General features: G+C 32.8%; 2 protein-coding genes across 5 annotated transcripts; both read right to left on the reverse strand.

The window, feature by feature from the left end:
• Positions 1-6,888: 6,888 nt before the first annotated feature.
• On the reverse strand, positions 6,889-9,351 carry LOC21386096 (probable 2-oxoglutarate-dependent dioxygenase AOP1). The gene is made up of 3 exons (XM_010113783.2): positions 8,953-9,351; positions 8,024-8,354; positions 6,889-7,295 (listed from the first exon to the last, which is right to left on the reverse strand). Exons 1-3 carry the CDS (start codon positions 9,333-9,335, stop codon positions 7,041-7,043), a joined length of 969 nt encoding a protein of 322 aa, XP_010112085.1. The 5' UTR covers positions 9,336-9,351; the 3' UTR covers positions 6,889-7,040.
• A 3,499-nt stretch (positions 9,352-12,850) lies between these two features.
• On the reverse strand, positions 12,851-20,710 carry LOC21386097 (transcriptional corepressor LEUNIG). 4 transcript variants are annotated; one of them, XM_024175864.1, is made up of 19 exons: positions 20,672-20,710; positions 20,257-20,379; positions 19,599-19,696; positions 19,309-19,418; positions 17,984-18,400; positions 17,804-17,892; positions 17,459-17,537; positions 17,308-17,383; positions 16,914-16,963; positions 16,445-16,753; positions 16,090-16,329; positions 15,519-15,749; positions 15,289-15,433; positions 14,886-14,995; positions 14,647-14,796; positions 14,328-14,483; positions 14,092-14,208; positions 13,642-13,848; positions 12,851-13,308 (listed from the first exon to the last, which is right to left on the reverse strand). In XM_024175864.1, exons 2-19 carry the CDS (start codon positions 20,286-20,288, stop codon positions 13,165-13,167), a joined length of 2,760 nt encoding a protein of 919 aa, XP_024031632.1. In that variant the 5' UTR covers positions 20,289-20,379; positions 20,672-20,710; the 3' UTR covers positions 12,851-13,164. The 4 variants fall into 4 exon arrangements, with proteins under 4 accessions (XP_024031632.1, XP_024031633.1, XP_024031631.1 ...); XM_024175865.1 differs by having other exon boundaries at positions 15,289-15,406; positions 15,519-15,764; XM_024175863.1 differs by having other exon boundaries at positions 15,519-15,764.
• Between the last annotated feature and the right edge of the window lie 905 nt (positions 20,711-21,615).

Below are 21,615 nucleotides of genomic sequence, written 5' to 3' on the forward strand. Positions count from 1 at the left end.
ATTATAATTATAATATCATATTATTAAAATAATTATAATATTATTATAATATCATATTATATGATGAAATAATAATATTAGAGTTATTAATATAATTATGATATTATTTGTTATAATATTATATTATATTATATTATGAGTCTGAATTTTAGATTGGAAAGATTGTAAATTTTAAATTTCATTAGGGGTATTATAGGTATTATGAAAGTTTCATTAATTGTACTATGTTGATTTCCACACAATTTAAAAGTTAAAGTTGTGTTTAGGTTGTTTTTGATTTTTGCTGTAAATTTTTAAAAAATTCTTCAGAAATCACTTTTTAGAAGATTTATCAAACACTAAAATTAACTTCTGCTACAAGCAGAAGCTGATTTTATGATAGAAAAGCAATACCAAACTAAGACTAAGTCCTATATGACTAGCTGCTTAAGAAGGTTACTAGTTTAAGGTATTTGTAAGATCACAAAACTCGTGCTAATTATTAATGATTAAAAGCAATCTATTTATCTTTATTAACTCTTAATATATATATATATATATATACAAGATTAATACTTTTTGTAGCATCCATCAAAAGCATTAACATTTACCCTTTATAAGCTTAGAACTTTAGGGGAAAAATATTAAAAAAAAATGTTCCAATCTGATGTTCCACCTATTATTAAGTTACCATATATATCTTGAATTCCCTTCTTACTATTCACTAGATTACAACGAGATTCATTCTTCATATATGGTATGTCTACTCGTCTAATTAGTATAGCATATATAGGACTGATATATTTATATATATAGTGTGTGTGTGTGTGTCTACACTATGTTCGTAAATGAAAACAAAGCGTTGATATTATAAGTAATCATACAATAGCTGTACCAGCTTGTCCCATCTTAAATTTTGTCTCTTCTGAACCAAGATCCGTTCTTGATCTAGTTATATGTCAACCAAACCAATTATAGGCTCTAGGCTCATTACAAAAAAAAGGAGAGAAATGAAAGACTAGGGCGTGAAATGATGAGCTCGTTCCTTTTCTTTCTTTGACATCATGATTTTATGTGCAAGTTGGTTTTCTTCTGTATCTTTCTTCTTTCTACTCATAGCTAGTGTGGTACGGGGAAGCGTCATTTAAAAGTGGTCCAAAAACACAGCTCAAAACTTAATAGGACACTTTTAGAATTCATTATAAAAAAATTTTATTTTTTATATGAAAATAAAAATAAAAACATTTTTAATTTTAAACAGTAATTATTTAAAAAAATGTATTTAGTAATTTTATTAATAGATTATTTTCAGGTATAAAACAAATTTATTAACGTCTATCTCTGCTCCAGAAAAGAAAACGAAAATAAAAAATGAAAAATGATTAAAATTTTTTTTTATTTTTTTTTATTTTACACTAAATCAAAAAATTATTTTCATTTATATTTTTTATCTTTAATTGTGTCAAACGTCATTTCTCTTACGTTTTTATTTTTTCTCAAAAAACGTAAAAAAATAAAAACAAAAACAACTCCAAACACAGTCATAGATACATATATCTACTCTTTACTTAGGGTGTGTTCGGCTGCCCAAAAAACTCAAAAAATGCAATTCGAGTTCTAACTTTATTTAAGTTCATGTTCTTTTAAGTTTAAACTCGAGTTTGAGACTAAAACTCGAGTTTAAGGCCTCGTTCATTTCACCGATTCGAGTTTTCAGTTTTATGTTTCTACAGTAAAAAGCTCTCAGAAAATATCACATCTAACTTTTTCTGTTACAGTGAAAAGCTCTAAGAAAATGTCACATCTCAGCTCGAATTGAAAACTCAAATCCGCAAAGTAAACGAGACCTAAGTGTCCCCTTCAACTCGAGTTAAGAAACTCGAACTCAAATTAATGAACAATATTTTTTCTATTCTTAAAAATGTTATAACTTTTTCGTTTTAATCCTGATTGAGATGATTTTTTTTCTATGCGTTGACAACGAAAAGACGAATAAAATCATACCCATATGCCTTATTAAAATTTTTTATCACCATTGAATTTTTATTAAAATACTATCTAAATACAAATTTAAGTTTTGACTCACTCAAACACAAACTCAAAAAAAGATTCTTATCTCAAACCATAACTCAAATGTACACAACCAAATACAACCTCAAGTTACAACTTCAACTCAAGTTATAACTCAAAAACTACACTCAAATTACACTATAAAAGAATAGGCGCTTAGTCCTTTGAGCGCAAAAAAAAAAAAAAAAAAAAAAAAAAAAAAAGGTCAATTGAACAAAGAAAACGTGGAATTTCATTTCGTTGGCTTTAGAATATGCAGGATGGAGAAATAAGGTCAAGGGTCAGAAAAGAGAAAAAATAAAATAAAAAATAAAAAGCTTTTCTCATATCATGATCTGTACAGTACTGGTTGGTATATATCTTTTTCTTGCATTTAGACAATTACTACTCCATATCTCAACTGAAGCCAACGAAAAATGATACAGATCTTCCAAAAAAGAATATCCATACTAGAGGGTACCACCAAAATGTAAGTACCACAGCTAGAAATGACTTTTATAAACTTTTTTTTTATAGGCTATTTTTTGTGGGATTCAATTTTTTTTTTATTAGTGTGGAGTTTTCAACAGTATAAATTACTATAGCATAATTGTAAGGTCTGTTTTTTTGTTTTTTTTGTTTTTTTAAATCGATTATGCAGTAAATCTTTTTCTAATCTTCACTTTTTTATATAAGCACATTATCTCTAATAAATTTGTAAATCTTTCAAAATCAATTTCATAAGATAATTAATCTAATATTCTTTCTTTAAATAACTCTCTTTTTAAATATATAATTATATCCATAATGTATCAAATCTTTTTTAAAATTTCTTTCTAAAATCTAATTTTTATCAACAAATACTTTTCATATTCAAAGTAATCGAGTAACCAAAATCACATTTTTAAAAAAGAAAAAACAATTCTACAAGATGAGAATGGTCAATATCACCCGTCAATGGAAGATGGATCCGACAACAATATTCTATTAACGATGGTGTTTGATATAGAGCTGCTCCTTATATTTTAAAATAATAATAAATAATAATAAAATGTGACAAGTTTAGGATAGGATTTGAGGATGATTAAGGACCTATTTAATTAATTAATTTAAATTAAAATGTGATTTTATATAAAAAAAAAATTTACCGTAATAAAAAAATTAAATGTGATTATTTTTAAAAATTTTTTATTTTAATAAAACTCAAATTTTAAATTTAAATTAATAAAATCAACAGAGTCTAAGAGCCTGTTTAGTTAGAAGATTCGTTCTTTGATTTGAATCATTATTTATGATTTATTATAGTATTTTTTCTCATAAAAAATACACATAAATTAAAAATAATTCTAATCTTATAATTTTAATCCATAAACTAAACGAGATGGGCTATAAATATTTATTACTATGTGTATGGTTGGGATTGATCTCATCACATCAGTATAATAGAGTGCCACCTCTCCATACAGCTAACCGACGCGTGTTGTCATGTCAAAGTGGGCTGTCATTCTTGTTGGTAATGACTAATGAGATAATGTCCAAGTAAGAAAGAAAGAACGGAAAAGAAAAGTCAACTTAAGTGCTCCTCTCTTTGAGTCTTGGTCAACTTCATTTCTTCTTTTTCATTTGTTTTTAATCTAAAAATAAAAATAATGGAACTTCTCCGTTGATTGCTTGAAGCGTTCTCTTTTGCTTGACAAATCATTAGAGTTTGATACAATGTATGCATTTATATGTAGACCTAGCTACAGTCCATTTGACAGCTAGTGAAGCCTAAATTAGCTAGCATTTGAATTTGAAAAGCAACCCACTATTATTTTTTGGCCGTAAATTTTTTTGAAAATCACTTTTTATTATTTTTTATTAAATATCATTATCAGTTTTTAATAATTAAAAAAGTTATTTTTAATTTCAAGAAGCACTGTTAAACGCATTCTATATAGTAATAATTTCATTTATTTAGGATAATAATTTCGTTTTTTATTTGAAACATTATTGGTAGAGATAATTGGCCTAAATATATAATTTGAGCAAGTCAACTGATCATTGCTGCTTGGAGACTTGAGAGTTCATTGAAGTAGCGTGGTGTCGTGTAGCAATTCTTTCTTCCTTTTTTTTTTTTTTTTTTTTTTTTCCCCACACTAACTCAGCAAGCTAAAAGACATTAAAAAAAACCTCAGGTATTGTCAAATTTTCATCCGTCGGATGATGTTTCGATACATATGGATGGTTGAAATTAAAGCCTATTTTATAGCAGTGGATCATACATGAGGTCCATTTACACTTTTGCAATTCGCAAAACGTTGAAAACATGCCAGTTATATTTTGATAGAAATCCGGAGATAATTGTAGGATTTTCCCTTAGATATTGTTTTTTTTTTTTTTTTCCCGGAGATAATTGTAGGATTTCCCCTTAGATATTGTTTTTTTTTTTTTTTTTTCCTTGTTTACCTATGTTTCTGTCATTTATCGTCTATGGCGTTGTGTTTTTTTTAGACGTTGTTTCCTTTTTTTGTTTTTGAAGTTTTAACCGATGTTCTTTTATGTAATTGTTACATTCTTATCATAGATGTCGTTTCCAACTATATGTTTTTCCAATATCGAACAGTATTTCTTTAATGTAGTATTCTCTTATGACTCTGGCTCTTTGCTACTTCTCATTGACGATTGACAAAGTTGTCCTCTTTTTTTTTTTCTTTATCTTTTTTTATGATAGTTTTTTACGAAGTTGTCGTTTTATGCATATGGTTCTTTAAACTGTTGTTATATTGTCATTTTTACTAATTGTTATTTATCATACTAAAAAAAATACCAAAAAGGCTTTTTGGCATGGCAGCCTCTCAACTTTTTGAGATTAGCGGATCGGTCTCTAACTTTTTTTTTTTTTTTTTTTGCAATCACCCCCTTAACGTTTAAAATCTATTATATTGCTAGTCCAATTAATAACGGCCGTTAAATTTTGTACAGATTTGATCACGTGACTTTCTTTAGGGGTATTACATGGTCATTTCTTAAAATAAAACAACCCTCTTTTTTAGAAAAAAAAAAACCCAAAGGCATTCTGTTTTTATTTCTTACGTTTTTTGAGAAAAAAAATGAAAACGTTTTTAAAATGACGTTTGACGCAATAAAGATAAAAAATAAAAATAAAAATAATTTTTTAATTTAGTATAAAATAAAAAAAAATGAAAAAATGATTTTTATTTTTTATTTTTGTTTGCTCCTCTCTTGAGCGTATAGAAAGAGAGAAAGATATTAATAAAAATTTGTATATTAAAAATAATTTTTTAATAAAATTACCAAACACATTTTTAAAAATAACTTCTGTCAGAAATTAAAAATCTTTTTATTTTTATTTTTATACAAAAAATTAAAAACATTTTAAAATGAGTTCATACTTTCTAAGTTCTTCTCTTTTTCTCTCTCTTAAAGCTAAGATCTGTCTTCAAACCCCCAAAAAGAGAAACCTTCAAACCCCCAAAAAGAGAACTCTTTCGCCATGATTTCAGAGAGAAAAGCTTCTCCGTTCTTCCGCCATGTCTCGATTCATGTGCAACGGGTTCAGTATCGAATCCAAATCTACCATTGGCGTTGAGTTCGCCACTCGCAGCATTCAAATTTGGGACACTTATATGTTTGTTTATTTTGTGTGGAATCTCTGGGTTTGAATTGTAATTGATGGCAATTGGGCATTTGGAATGAAAGGATTTTTTTTTTATTCATGTGCTCTGGGTGGATCTTTAGGAGACGTTTAGTTTATGGATTAGAATTATGTGATTAGAATTATTTTCAATTTATGTGTATTTTTTGTAAGAAAAAACACTGTAATGAACTATGAATTATGATTCAAATTATGATTTGAATCTTCCAACCAAACATCCCCTAATTATTTTAGAAGTTCTTATATTAAAAGTTTGATTTTTTTTTTTAATGTGTAGTGAAAATTTCTAAATAGGCTTTTCAGATTTTGGTTTTGATTGAATATGGTATCTCTCTAATTCACGGTTTTTAAATTGAGCTTTTTGATCTGTTTGTTGCTTATTTTTCTTAATTTTCCCAAAATATAGACTTGGAGTGGGAAAATTTTGTAAATGTAGGAAAATATGGTCACCGACAAGCTAAATTTTTCTAATATTAATAGGCTGTTTGTTTGGGGATTTGGTTGAATTGCGTACTTTCTGGATTTTTAAATGTGGGAGAACATGGTCACCGACAAGTTTTTGTTTAGATTTTCATGTTCATATAAAGATGCGAAGAAAAAAATGAAAAAGAAAAAAGATGAAGAGAACCCAAAAATCCATTGAGAAATGCCACGGAAAATTTTTGTATTTTTTGGTACTTTGAATGAGAGAGAGAGCAAGAGAGCGTGAAGAAGAAAGGGGGCTAGACTTCTTATTTTTGTTTTGTGTTTTGTTTTTTTTTTTTTTTCTCTCTTAAAAAAGGTTTGTTTCTTCAATGAAATGACCATCTAATACCCCTAAAAAAAGCCACATGCTTGTCACCTGATTAAAACCGTGCAAAATTTAACTGTCGTTATCAATTGAATCAGCAATACAACATATTTTAAGCGTTATCGGGGCAATTGTAAAAAAAAAAAAAAAAAAAGTTAGATATGACTTAATAGGAAAACTTTATTAATAGTAAAATAATTTCTTAAAGATTTTTATTTATAAAATGACTATAAAATTATTATAAAACGATTATTTTATATAAAAAAAAATGATGATAAAATTAAAAAAGATCATTTTATGAATTTTATTTTGTTAGATAGTCATTTTATAATTTCACGTTAGAATTTTTATTTTAGAAAGTTCAAAACGTTTCTTTTCATTTATTTTCTCTTCAGCGAAATTAAAAGGCTCTTATTTATTGCATACACATAACAATGGATGGTAAAGGTAAAAGACAAAGTATAGTTCATCATAACCAGAAAAGGGGGAAAAAAAAAAAGGAAGAAAAGAAAAAAAAAAAAAACGACGACGACGACGATAGATTGTTGAAATTACATGAGGCCGCTATATTCCAGCGTAGGAAAATAATTGTTTTTCGGAGTCTATGGCCCTTCCTTGATCAGAGTGTGAGAACATAAGAAAATCCATGAAATCAAACTCTTTAAGAATTAGGGGATGTTGTTCATCAACAAGCTCTTTTGGTGGCTTCACAATGGTACCTTCTATTGGAACTGTAAATCCTGCCAAGGAATAACGATCTTTTTCTCCACTCATCATCACCCGATGCCTCACAGCGTGCATTCTCCCATTACTCCACGCCTGAACGTTGCCAATAAAATAATTAGACATCTCTCAATTTTTTTCCTACACTTTTTTTGACAATTTTTAGGGTGATTTAGGGAAATGACCAAATTTCGAAGATGAACTAAAAAAATTTTTTTTTTTTTGCAAATCTCATTTCTTTTTTAATCTTCTGAAATTTGTCGGAATTAATTAGGCGTTTGTGTTCATATCATGAGCAAAGCTAGAAGCCCCTGCTCTAGAAAAAATAGAGACGGCCCCCCACTTGACAGAGGTGTCAATGACCATGGCCAACAGGCCGGGCCAACCAAGGATTAGGCCTAAAAGTATAAACGGGTCGTGCGGGCCCGATCCAGTTATTTAAAAAAGAAACAAAATTATTGTTATTATTTTTAAATTCCCTTATAAATTTTTGGACCGCTCTTCTACTCAACCAGGCCGACCCGCTTCATCTCTATATTTGAGAGGTATTTTTATATGAGAAAATGAGACAAATATCTTTGAGATTACATGAATATTAAATTTTTATCTTTTATATTTGATTAATACCCTTTAGTCAAAGACCACATTAATCAAAATGGTATTAATAAAGAATAAATGGTAAAAATCTAAGAAAATGCATTTAAAAGTTGAGTTCAATTTTCTCTCTTTTTTAAATTTATTTTTCATTTGTGCTATGTAATACTCATGGACATATTAACGTATAAAAGCAGAAAAAGATAAAATAGAATTAGTCATGATCATACCATAAGAGGATCTCCAACAAGAAAGATGTAGGAGTGAGGAGATGGGGACAACTTGAGCCATTGGCCATCTTTGGTTTCAACTTCAAGGCCAGCAATGTGGTCGTCACACAGGATTGTGCTCTTTAGTTTGTCAACATGTGGATGCAGCCCAATCGTATCCTCCCTTTCTGGAGGAGCTCTGTATTTCATTACCCTTAAGAGAGTCTTACATTCCATTATTACTGAATTGGGTGATATTTTCTCAGCTTTTACACCATAACTGTCCAGAATAAGGCACTCAATTATATGGTTCAACTCTTCCAGTCGCTTTGTCATAGCCGTGACAGTGTTGCTGTTAAGGGAATTACAAATCTTATAAGTAAAAAGAAAAAAAAAAAAGAAGACTTTTAAACCCGTTTAGTTTGCTGATTCGAATTTTTAATTCGAGTTGAGATATGACTTTATATGAGAGATTTTTACTGTAATAAAAAAAATGTGATTGTTTCTAAAAGTTTTTTACTGTAGCAAAACTTGAATTCTAAACTTGAATCGGTAAAATGAACGGGTTCTTTGTATGTATACGATATCACAGCCCGTTTAGTTATAGATTTGAATAGAAATTATTTTTGTTTCTTTTTTAAGAGAAAGCATTGCAATAAAAAAGTTTAAAATGTGGTTTAAACTAGCAAAACAAACAGGTTCTATAATATACATGCGCTTGTGCATATAAAACATATTAATAAGTTTAGAAAAAAATTGAACTATCCGTACTCAGTTTTATGTCATACATATTTTATCACGAAACTAACACAACATCGTTATCATGGAAAAGACTAGTACAATTTACATGTAATGACTATGACAGTGAATTCAGTTATTTTCAGATAAATTAAACGAAAAAAGCATGTAGTAAATTCAACCAAAAGAATAATATTACGGAACAAAGTTACCAGAACTGGCTGTTTCCATTAGGCCACATGAGTTGTGTGAAGCTCTTGACAGATTCATAGTTGGAGGAATCTTCAATGCCAAAACTCTCGTACAAGGGAATTTGGACAAAGCCCCCAGCGTATCCGTGATATGGCTTTGGATTAAAGTTTTTCTGCTTAGTCTCCAAGGGAAGGCTGTAAAGTTGCCTTGTCATTGAGTAGCTCTCGGCTCGTAACTGCCTAGTTATTTTATCATATAATGCTTCAAAACAACCATAACTTTCACAAGCCTCCCGTACCACCTTGCACAGATGGTACCACTCTTCGGTTCCTCGGTCCACTTCGACCGAACTGATCGTCGAGAAATTGATGACCGGAATCCGGGATTGATAATCCGAACCCATTGATTTGCTTAGCTAGATCGATCTTTTTTTCTCAGGGAAAATTAAGCTACGGATATTGTTATATATAGGGCTCAAATTGAGCCATGTATTGCCCACTGCCCAAGCTCTTGCCCGAGAGTTGCCCAAATTGCTTGCTGACCAAGCATTGCAGCTTGTTGCCAAAATACTCCTTGAAATTCATATGGCCCACTTCGTTCACTTCTACTTATCCATTAGCCGGCAAATACACACGTGGCAATATAATAATGAGTTTATAAAAAGTTACTGAATAGATTTTATCATCATAATTTTGAGAGCTTGATTTAAATGTGTTTAGTGAGTGTTGTGAGACGAAGTTCAAAAACTGAACCATAGAAATTTCTGTGTTATTTTTCGCTTATTTTCATTCTTATTTTTGTCTTAAAATTAATATTATTTTGGAGGAATTCTCAACACATATCTTATTTTCTCGTACAGCTTGACAGTCTTACATATATAATAAATTGGTTTCTGATCTTTATTACTTGCTTCATTGTTATAAGATGGTTTAATTTCTTGGTAAATTAGTTCTTAAAGTGACAATGATATACAACCAAATCGCCAAAATTCAATTTTTCCGAAGCATGTGAAGTGGAATCGCCTAGCCGACCTCATCATTAATGGGTATTACCTTAATATTTGGTGAAATACATATTTATTTCTTGATAGCGAAATATAGGAGTTACATATAAATGTCAATTACTAGTGTATAATTAAGAAGGCTGGTTACAGAAAAATCCAAGCACAACTATCATGTACGTCGTCTCGTTTATATGATCTAGTTATAACATACATGGACTATATTTAAACTTTTTTTTTTTTTTTTTGTGTGATTATTCCCGTTATACGTCATGTAATAAGTACTCTTATGGGAATATACTATCCAATATACTCTAATTTCTTCATAATATGTCAATTATATAGAGTCTTAATAAACAAAAAGGAGGATTAGTAATATAAATATCAACCAACCATTGTAATTTAATAAACTTGCTACTACCATATGCAGTTTGATTTCTTTAATGTTCTCTTTGTTCGGATCGTTATGTCAAAATCGGATTTCGTCACAAACCAGAAAAATAATAATAATAATAATAGTGATGATGATGATGTTGATAATAAGGTTGCGAGAAAATGTATAAAAGAAATTAAATTAAAAAAACTATAAAAAAATCGAATATTAACTGCACATAACTAAGTCGTTTAAACAATGATTCCCCTAATTAAAATTTGTAAGTATCTCCCTCCTTGGTTTCCACTTCAGGTCTAGAATTTACAGCAAAGCACAAAAAATAAAATGCTGATAATATTATTTTAGAGCTATAAGTTTGGGTTGGGTTAAACATGTTAATATGAGATCTGATACTTTTGTAGGTTGGGCGGCCCAGTCCCCTGAGCTAGGCTTAGGTTTTGAGTCCAGTCTAAACACATTTTTTTTTGGGAAATAGTAAACAATAGACCAATATGAAAAATTTAAAAAATATATAGGCCAATTTTTAGTTATAGAAATTAATAGGCCATAACTTGTCAAGTTATGGTTCATAACCAAATAAGTTATGAATAAACTTGTCAAGTTATGGTTCATAGCCAGACAAATTATGGACAATTATGGATAATAACTTGTCAAGTTATGATTTATAACCAGACTAGTTATAGACGAAAACAGTAATTTAGCCTATTAATTTTAATTCATCTCGAGTCTTAATCTATTTTTCTCTTTCTCCCTTTTTTTTCTTAAAAATACTTTGTAAGTTCTGGGTTGGCCTTAGACCCGTTAGGCTAAAGGGCCGGACCGGACTAAGGGCCAATCCAGCTCAAAATTTTCATTCGGACCCGGGTCAGGCGATACGAACTTTTATCTCTATTACTCTACGAGCAAACAAAAACATTAATATACACCAACGTATGAAAGATAACTTCTTCATTTTTTTTTCTTGAATAAAGAGTAGTACTATTTGTTTTAGGGAGATTCTCTTGTACGCCTGACGTACTGATAGGTTAGATTTTTTTTAACCATTGAATTTGCATATTTTTTTGACTTTTAAGTGATTTTATGCAGATTTGACAGACAGAAAACTTGACTTACAAGTATATTGACGTACCATAGAATATCCATTTATTTTAAGGATGCTTTAACCATGCAGACCAGTCAAAATCTTGTAAGCAAATACATTTTTTTTCCTTCAATTGTTTTCTACAAAAACTAGGATCATAGACAAATATCAAGTTAAAAGAAACAGGTTTTGAGTAGAAACTTGGCTACATAGCATTTTCCTGTATCTCAGCGCTGCTCTAGAGATCCAAAGATTGAGGGGTGGAGCTAGAAAAATAAGTGAGAAGGGAAATTTCTAGACTTAATTTCAAGGGGTAAACTATAAATTTTAACCAACTATACATACAAAATCAAATGAAAAAAAAAATAGATGGGGCAACTGCATACTCTCGACCGTGTGTAGCTCCGCCCCGTAGCTCTCCAAGTTTGGAAAACCATGTACTTAAGTTTATAAACTTAATTGTTCCTGCTATTTTGAAATGTGTCATTTTTTAATTTAGTATTAAATGAATTTAAATCACAAAAACAATAAAGAAAATTGTAAAATAGAAATGGAAGAACAAAAGTAATAGCAACTCGTAAAATTACGTGCATAAAAGTTAAGAAAAAAAATAACGAAGATCTTTAAGGATTGCCATAACATGTAGAAAATGACAACGATTAAGTGGCATTAAGAGTCCAATTCTAATTTACATGAATAAGGTGCAAAAATTTTGAGCTACAAGAATTCCAGAGCTTGACAGACTTGTGATGACTGGCTGAAGCAATTAAACCCAACGCAGTAATCAATGGTTCATTAAAATCTACGAGTCAAAATTGACCATAATCTTACAGATCACGAGTCAAAATTAAAATCTACAGGCACCCATTAGATTTCTAAAGCATGAATCTTGCCCCTAGTCATTAGAGGTATCAACAACATAGTTCATAAAATGACACAATTTACGTTCTCATTTTCTCACATTTTGGAATTCTGGGATAGAAGAGAATCGTTATTTGAAGTTAATCCCAAGCAATTTTGCTTGTGCCAGATATGCAAGTTCTGTAACAAGAAGACTTAACTTTGAAAAGGTAATAAGTTTCAGAAGATAACAAGCAATAAATTAGACGTTACAAAACAGAATGACCCAATCACCTAACTCAATTCAATATTCAAAGCAGTTTTTTTGTTATTACTTTTACTTCTTAGATTTATTTTTTAAGGATATTTGTTTCTGTATTTTTTTTCATTATTATAGAAAAAGAGTAATTCATTTCATGACCAATAAATTTTACCAATTAAACCAGCTTTAAGGTCAGCTTATTCCATCATTATAACGTATTATTACATATTTTAATGAATTGCAAACACATGAAAATTTGATCCTTAATAATTTAACCAACATTTACAGGCCGGTGACACCGACACCTATCTAACTTGAGAAAATATAGCTCGCTAACAGATAATAAATCAGAAATTCTACATTAGAACAGCCCACATTACAAAAGACGCCAATTCTATATAAGTTCAAAGCGTCACAGACAGTCAGGTCAGATCTCCAAGTTAAAAAAAACAGATCGTAGGATTAGAATACAAAAAAAAAAAGGAAAGAGACATACAAATACAACAACAAGAACAATAAAAATATTACATGGTCAAGTTCGGGGGAGGAGGAGCGAACTGATCGAGCAACCAAAGCAAACATGGAAACTACTACAACATCCGAACCTAATCCTGTATTTCTTCCGAGTATGGTTAAACTAAGAGACGGAACCGTTTCACTTCCAGAGCTTGACGTACTTGTCATGACTAGCTGAAGCGACCAATCCTGTAAGAGGCGACACTGCCAAAGCGGCGATAAGTCCCTCGTGAGCCGATAACGTCATCGTCTTGTTCTCGCTCATGTTCCATAGCTCCAAAGACTACACAAATTGCTCGTTGTTACGTGTCATGTACAGAACGGAACTCATCAACAATGCATGTATAATGTATTGTCAGAGAAAAGGATTGTCCTGATTCTCTAAACTAGTAAACAATGGAACCGAGAAACTCAGGTCCGGCTAAATTTTTAATATAAATCCAAGCAGGAAAAAAATGAAACTTTCCATTTTGAAAACTTACTGCTGGTCAGAAACAATATTTTCCAATTCTGGAGTTGCTAGAGAATGTCCACTTTAAAACTAGAGAAATAATTTATGTGAAAAATACACACTGAAAAATTATATTGACCGAGTTGAAAAGAAATACATGCATACCTGGTAACAGCCAACAACTAAGAGCGAAGGATATGTAGGATGGAAAACGCAGGAGTGGAATTTATTGCCACTACAGCTCAACTCATGAACGCATTCACCTTCACTTCCTGATCCAAGTGTCCAGACTCTCACGGAGTCCTCACTCACAGATGCAAGGAACTCACCAGAAGGATCCCAGCACACGGAATGTACCGGCTTAGTGTGTCCCTGCATCAAAAACCCCCTGATAAAATAGGAGAAAGCAGTACGAAGAGAACAAACATAGATGGAAAGTTGCAAATTAAGAGAAGCATTAAAAGACAATAAAAAATGTCAGCCAGAAGCCCCCAAGTATACCAGTCAAGCAAAAGATTAATGAACGGCAGAATTTTTTCTCAATATTTTTATCTGGCTATACTTCATCAGATGCCCGTTTTTATACTTCTAATACGATGGAATAAAGCGTTAAACCTGTAATGAATGCCGACAAGCCTGTGTCTCCACATCCAGTATAGATACAATGTTCTCCGCAGCTGCAGCAAGATACCTCCCAAGACGGGGTTGGAATCTCATTTGTGCCGTACCGCCCTATGTTATCCAGAACCACCAAAACTCCAATCAGTTATAGTGAGGGGAAGAGGAAAATACACACACACATATAAAAGAAAGAAAAAGATGTCACTGCACCCTAGTACTTAAGATTCTACCTTGAACACTCTTGCACAACTGCCGTTGTTAATGCTCCAGTACCGTATCTCACCATCCCCATCACAAGAGCAAATGAGATCATCTTTATTCGGGTGGAAGTCTAATGACATGACAGTGGCAGAATGCCCCATAAAGGTACGAAGTGAATAACCAGGCTGCATCGAAGAAAAATATAGATGAATACTTGAACATCCATTCTATGCACACGTAACAGGGGAAAATATTTCAAGAAATAGAAGTAGAAACAAAGAATTCTATACAAACAATAGTAAGCTTGAACAAAATTGGTGAATTGAAAAAGAAAAGGGCCAAACTAACATTGTCAGCATCCCAAACCCGGACAGTTTTGTCAAATGAAGATGTGGCAAGACGAGACATGCTTGGACTGAAACGAACATCAGTTATTAAAGATGAATGTTCTTCAAGTGTAGATTTTGGCTTTAACGTATCCGTGTACCATAACACAGCCTGCATTATTCATCAACCATAGAGCATCTAATCAGGCTAAGATATTCTCCCAACAGTAGAGAGAAAATATTAGAGATTAATCAACTCACCTTTTTATCATGTCCCCCACTAGCAAGCAGTTTTCCATCAGAAGAGAAGTGACAACAAATAACTTTGCTTGTGCTTGCTCTAACCGAATTTACTTCCGTGAATGTGAACCCTGGAAGCAAAATGCACAATACTGGTGATCAGACTAGAGATTCAATTATACAAGCTTATAAAAGCATATGCTAAACTTGATCTTAGCGAAAAGCCTGGAAAATGAATGAGATTTGATTATCTAAAGGGCCATAATCTCTAAATCCTCCAATGCAACAAGACCAGCTAATTTCCTTTTCATAGCAAGAATATAAGCAGATTAACATTATAGGCTGCTAGAAAAAATAAATAAAATCCCAGGATCCTAATCTAACAAGGGCTAAAATTATCCGTTAAAATAAGCCATGACCACACCTTTGCTGACATCCATACAACGACCCACAGCATCTCTGGGGTCCGTATCATCATGGGATAAAAAAGACTCCACATTATCTTCAAGAGAACCATCTTCTACAAATCGATCCATATCAGCCTGCAATTCAAGATCTTTATCATCCCACTGCCAAAATGGAATACCAATGAGAATACGTGCAAGGAATTGTCAATTCCTTTTACCAATACAAGGATGGAAAAAATGCACTCACCAACTGATTTGATGGTGATGTAAGAGTACCAGTACCATCAGCGCCAAACATCATTAAAGGCTTTGAAGAGCTACCACTATGGGTCAAGGCAGGCATTGAGATGACATCTCCGGGTGTGTGGGTTGAGGGTGTTGAGGGAGCCGAACTTGGAGAAGGTCCAGCTGTATTTGCAGTTCCTGAGCTATTGGCAGGGCCAGAAGATGACACTGGCTGCTTTCTCTTTCTGGTAGTCTGGTTTTTTGAACCCTTAAAACATATTGATATATCCATGTTAGGAATCTTATAAAAGTACACAAGGTACAGACTAAATTATTCTTTGGAACCTCGACAAGAGCCATCATGGGAGTACATAAAAAACAGAAAGAAATTACAGAGAGAGAGAAAGAGAAAGAGAGAGAGAATAGTTTATGTTTTTACATCTAGTGATTCTTTTTGAATATTTAATGAAAATGTTTATTTGAATAGACTTTAAAGAAGATATAAGATGCCAAAAGGTCAGTGTAAGAAGATATAAAAAGAGGCTAAGATACAACGATAAAAACGTCTAAGAGCGAACTAAAAGAGAACTGACCTGATCATTTCCTCGAAAGGAGTTTGACATGCTACCATCCATGGTGACACTGCCAGCACCCCCCATTTTATCTTGCTGATGAGGATTGTGATTTGAACTTTGTGACTGCTGATTCGAAAGCGCATGCTGCTGAAGCTGCTGTTGCTGCTGCGGGGTATTGCCCTGCTGCTGTTGTTGCTGCTGCTGTTGCTGTTGCTGTTGCTGTTGCTGTTGCTGCTGTTGTAGTTGAGCCATTTTTAACTGCAAACGGAAAATCTCAGAAGTCAAGAACCACGGTGGTAACATCTAGAAGAGTGGAGGGGATACAAAAACCAATCAAAGCTACAGCTGAAAAGGCACAGGCAACAGCACGCACCTTAATCAACATATCCGTATCGCCACGAGGCAAAACAGGACCACCGGCTTGAAGAGGTGACCCAACATTAGGAACCACGTCACCAACAGAGTTGGAAACGCCATCCTTTACAAGGCCTATGCCTCGGTTATTCAAAAGCATTCTAAGTCTTCTATCATCACTAGCAGATGATGAGGACAGATTTTGCTGTGCAAGCATAAGTTGCTGCTGGTGTTGTGGTGTCAACATTTGAAGCTGGTGAAAGGGTTGGTGAGCCTGCATAAAGGGTTTTTGTTGCTGAAGAATCCCAGAGCGAAGTTGCTCCAGACCCTAGCAAAGAAGCAACCAAATTATACACAGTATTTCTTAAAAATTCTCTCGTAATGAGAATTGTATTGGAACGGAAACGTATAACATATCAAAATGTACTGGTATAATTGTGATATAGAAAAGTAAAGGAAATAAAAGTTCTAAAACTATATGAACTTACAGTAAGCGGCCATCCTTTTAGAGTCAAATTATTTCCTCCTTGATTAGACCCTGAAACAAGACGCCACAGCAGTAAGCAGCAATCATATTTATGCAGTATGCTTATGTTCTATAGAAATATTAATTTCTAAGGCTATGTTTGTTTCACAACTCAAGTTCTCAACTTGAGTTGTGTATGTGAGAGAAAAATGCTGTAGCAAAATAGTTGGAATTTGAATTTTTGTGAGAGAAAGCATTGTAGTAATAAAATTTGAGTTGTGAAGAGAACAAGGCCTAAAGTTTCTTCGGTAGAGATTTGCATAAGAGAAAATCCTCCCATGGCATCAAAATGTACTACAGGAAATTTCTTATTGCAAAATCAATAGCAATGGAAAAGCCACTTATGAAAAAAGTACCAGATATTCCTATTAATGATCCTTCAGCACCTGCAGCTCGTGGATTCAACACCGGATTAATCTCAGGCTTTATATCCTGATTCAAAACAAGGGAAAGGATTAAGCAACACAAGTCAAAAAGATAAGACGGTCAGGTGAAGAAATAACATACCGGCGTGGACCCCGGCAATTGTTGACTTCGTGCTTGAACTTGAGGAGACATCCCTCCTGCTGCACCGTGCAACACTTGCCTGGAAATAAGAGCAACCAACAATAAGTTGAAAGTTGATAACGGGATTAGGTATCAATTTTTATAAATTTAAGCCCGGTCCCCCGGACAGAACGAGTAGTAATTTGAACACTCAACACTGCATTGATATTCAAAAAATTGCAAAAAGGTTTTACAGTCCATCTTGATGGCGTTATTATTTGGACATGATGATTTACAAACAATTCTCATTCACTGCATGTTGTACGTTCAAGCTTAAGTGCAACAAAAAGTGATAAAGAAAAGCACCCTGACGGTTGGCCAGTTGCAGCAGCTGACTTCAATATTGAGGCATGACTTGGATCCAAAAGCTGGCCAACATTCTCCCCAAATCTTTGCTGTTAAAACAAAACAAATATTAAAAACAAAAAATTCTAACAGGTTAAAAAACTTCAGAGACGTTCCAAAAATCACCAATTATATACCTACCTTCATAGCTGCTTCATCCAAAGGATCCCTCTGAGGGGGCAGTTTCAATCGCTCCTCATACATCTTTGTGGCCAGAGCATTTGCAGTTCCGGGATTTTGTCGCATGAGAGGATCGTTTCCAACAAGCCCATTTGTAGTGCCATTTAGAAGATGGGCCCCATCTCTTCGCTGTTGTTGGGGGAGCGGCTGCTGTTGCTGCTGCTGTTGTGGCTGCTGCTGCTGTTGTTGCTGCTGTTGCTGCTGCTGCTGCTGCTGCTGTTGTTGCTGCTGGGCGTGCCGCTGCAACAACATCTGTTGCATCTGAATGTGCTGCTGCTGCTGCTGTTGCTGTTGTTGGTGTGGTGGTTGTTGCGGTTGCTGGGGTTGTTGTTGCTGCTGCTGCTGCTGCTGCTGTTCCCTTGCTTTAATCAACTGCGTCTGTCATTTGAAAAATGCCTTAAGCTTCCAATAGAAACCGTCTACTCTAGTTAGTTCAAAAACCATAACTTAAAAGGATAATAACCTTAGCATGCTGCTTTTGTCAACCATGCATTTTTTTTAAGCACGGAAAAACATTACATGCCTCATGCATAACAAAAAGATTTACTTCAAGAGAAGAACAGGTTAATATTCTGTACACCTTCCCATAAAAAACTCGAACTCAAAGAGTATTGACTCTTGAATTTTTCCATTTATAAGCATAATGAAGAAAGCATATGCATTAAGCCGGAAGCTCTCACGCATCCCCAGCAAAGAAACAATGAAGTGAAGAAACAATGGAGATCATAGGCACTAGTAACTATAATGTACCAAGCATACAGAGGTAAAACGATTTAGAAAATCCTAGCTGATCCTCAGTAGCAACTTAGGGTCTTATGAACGCAAAAAATCAGACATAATTTTTTTTTTTTTTAAAACAAAAAGGAATTTTAGAGCCAGCAATTGTATAGCTAGTAAATATTCAAAGCAAAAGAATTGATGTTAGAATTACTAAACAGTTACTTGTGATGTTAAGATTACTAAACAGTTACTTTTCATCTAAGATTTTAATTGAACAACAAGACTTCAGAATATGGAAACAAGAGAGGAAAAACAAATTTACAACATAATGTTGACACGAGCTCAGAGCTCGATTAGTGTGGGGGGGAAACGAATAATTTGGTATCTTTCATCAGCGTACAAGTGTCAGAAAAAGACCAAAATATTTAACTGCAACACAATCGCTTTTTAAAATGGAAACCATCATAACAGGGAAAGGATCTCTCACTTCACAGCCAAAATCATGCAATATATAGCCTATAAGAGTGAATCCAAAAGACTTTGCAACTAAAAATCCTCAAACGGACCTCAATGTAAGATGCAGCAACTTCTGAATGCTTCTCATTGGTTCTAGCAATAAAAATATCCCAGAAAACCGACCACCATTCAAATAGAAAGCCTCCCGGTGCATCAATAGCTGTAAATCAACGCCCAAGAAGTTAAAACCAGATAAAATGGCAAAGCAAGTACCATTATAGTAAAGAAGAAAATCTTAGAATCCAAACCGCAAAAAAAAAAAAAAAAAAGCGGAGTAATTCCTGTAGTACATTTAACATTAATATATTCATTGAAAAAAGAAAACCTTTAATATACATACCAACAGGATCCGTGGATACTTTTCCTTCCGCTTGGAAAGCTTGAGCAGAAGCTTTTAAATCCCTCTTTACTAAATAATCGTGGATATACACATCTAACCTGTTGGTTAGAATATTAGAAGAGCAGATTCTATCAGTGAAGCTTATTGAGAAACCATAAAGCTCCAATTTTTCATAGGAGATAAGAGCAAAGACAACGAACCATTGCAAAATTACAACAAAACTCAAAACAAAAAGAGACATTATAAGATTCCTTAGAATAAAAACTGGCGTCAAGGGCAAAACCCAGTAAGGTAATGCCAAATACTCAATTCTTTTGCACTGATTGAAACGAAATAAAATATAAAGTTAGCCACTTTACCAATTCAAACCCATAAATAGAACAAAAACAAAAAAACAAAAACCCTAGGAAAACATACATGGAAACAATCAACGAAAAGTGATTTAAAAACAATTTTTGAACCCCCTCAAAAAAAAAAAAAAGGGAATGAAAGAAAGAAAATATAACAAAAACCCAGAAAAAAAAAAACCCCAAAACCACAGAAAGCCAAATCGAGTAGAAAACAAGAAACATGCTATTAAATGGCAATAAAATGGAAACCCACATAGGAAAATCTTAATAGAGATAGAAAAGACGAAAAAATATGGAGAAGAACTTACATTTTATCAGCTTCCCAGTTGGTTTGAGACATGTTGTTAGAGAAGAAGTCCTCAAACAACAGCGGATAGTAATGTGGATTCTGAGGGCAAGGCAATAACTTGCTCTGCTTCTTCTATTCAGCTCTGATTAAATACCAGACCCATAAGAGGAAATTTGCAAACTTTTCGTTACAACACAGATAAATCCACAGAATAAAAGGAAGATACAGTGGGAAAAAGAGAGAAAGAAATAGAGAGAAAATCTTATGTGGGAGGAACAGAAAGCTGAGCCTCTAATTTTAGCAAATGAAATGAAATTTCATAAAAACGACATATACATAAATATATATATATACATATTTTTTATATGTATATTCTAGTGGGTGTTAATTGAATATTATGATGAATAAAGAAAGGGAGAGATAGACAGATATACCTGCAAAACTGAAAAACGTTTTTCATTTTTTTCTTCTTTTGAGCTTTACAACAATTCTTGTTGTTTTTGTTCTTTGTAATAATAATAAAGAAAAAGAAAATCCTTTTTGCGTCTGAATTCTTTTTCCTTTTTTTTTTCTTTTTCTTTTTCTGATAGTGTGTTGGTGGATTGAGTTGCTGTTGCAGATATCATAATGCCTTTGATGGGTGAATTTACCTAATAAGCCCTCAAATCCCGTCAAATTTTCAGTCGAAGACACTGAAGTTTTGGCGCAGCTTTCAGACTAAATTACTGAAATACCCTTCAATTTAGGGGTATTTGCAACCCAAAAATGCTGACCCAAAAATGCTGATTATTTGTGTAATTGTTGTGGTAAGTGGGGACTCATTTGTAGTTTTATTCTGCTTTATCTTCCAACACAATACCCTTTCAATGTGGCACTTGTTTTTATATTTATTTATAAATCAACCTCTGTGTTTTTATTATTCGGATGTTTCTCTTACATTCTAGATTCTCTTTGCGTATAACCCTTGTCTTCTACAAATCATTTTTTGATAGCCAAACCTTGATTAAACTCATACGAAATGGATAAATGACCCTTCTAACCCCAAAAGTTGAAAGAAGATTATGAGGCTGAGAAATATTAGTTATATCCAAAGTTTTATTGAAAATTTAGTTTTTGTTGTGTGTATGCAAAGGTTTCACACTTTTTCACCCTTTTTGTTTTTGGTTATATTGTTGTTTTTTTTTTTTCTTTTGACTGCATCTTTGAGCCATACATCTAAATGTAGATGTGCAATGTTGTTCACAGAGAAAAAGATCTTGACTTTTATTGTTAAAAATAGTATGTTTAGCTTTTCAATTTGGCGAACCAAATGAAGTATTTCAACTATTATTTTGTGTTATCCAAAAGTAGAATTCTTTTCTAGTTTGGTTTGACGTGG

The sequence above is a fragment of the Morus notabilis genome, unplaced genomic scaffold (assembly GCF_000414095.1).
Source record: "Morus notabilis unplaced genomic scaffold, ASM41409v2 Scaffold1616, whole genome shotgun sequence".
In the NCBI taxonomy this organism is placed as follows: Eukaryota; Viridiplantae; Streptophyta; class Magnoliopsida; order Rosales; family Moraceae; genus Morus; species Morus notabilis.

Excerpts from the sequence above, each read along its gene's own strand:
- LOC21386097 (XM_024175863.1), bottom strand. The coding sequence starts at position 20,288 with ATGTCTCAAACCAACTGGGAAGCTGATAAAAT. Across the intron at positions 19,697-20,256 it reads AACTGGGAAGCTGATAAAAT|GTTAGATGTGTATATCCACG; the intron begins GTAAGTTCTTCT and ends TCTAACCAACAG. Across the intron at positions 14,484-14,646 it reads GGGTTTGGGATGCTGACAAT|CCTGGTTATTCACTTCGTAC; the intron begins GTTAGTTTGGCC and ends TCTTCGATGCAG.
- LOC21386096 (XM_010113783.2), bottom strand. The coding sequence starts at position 9,335 with ATGGGTTCGGATTATCAATCCCGGATTCCGGTCATCAATTTCTCGACG. Across the intron at positions 8,355-8,952 it reads AATGGAAACAGCCAGTTCTG|CAACACTGTCACGGCTATGA; the intron begins GTAACTTTGTTC and ends TTCCCTTAACAG. Across the intron at positions 7,296-8,023 it reads TTGTTGGAGATCCTCTTATG|GCGTGGAGTAATGGGAGAAT; the intron begins GTATGATCATGA and ends GGCAACGTTCAG.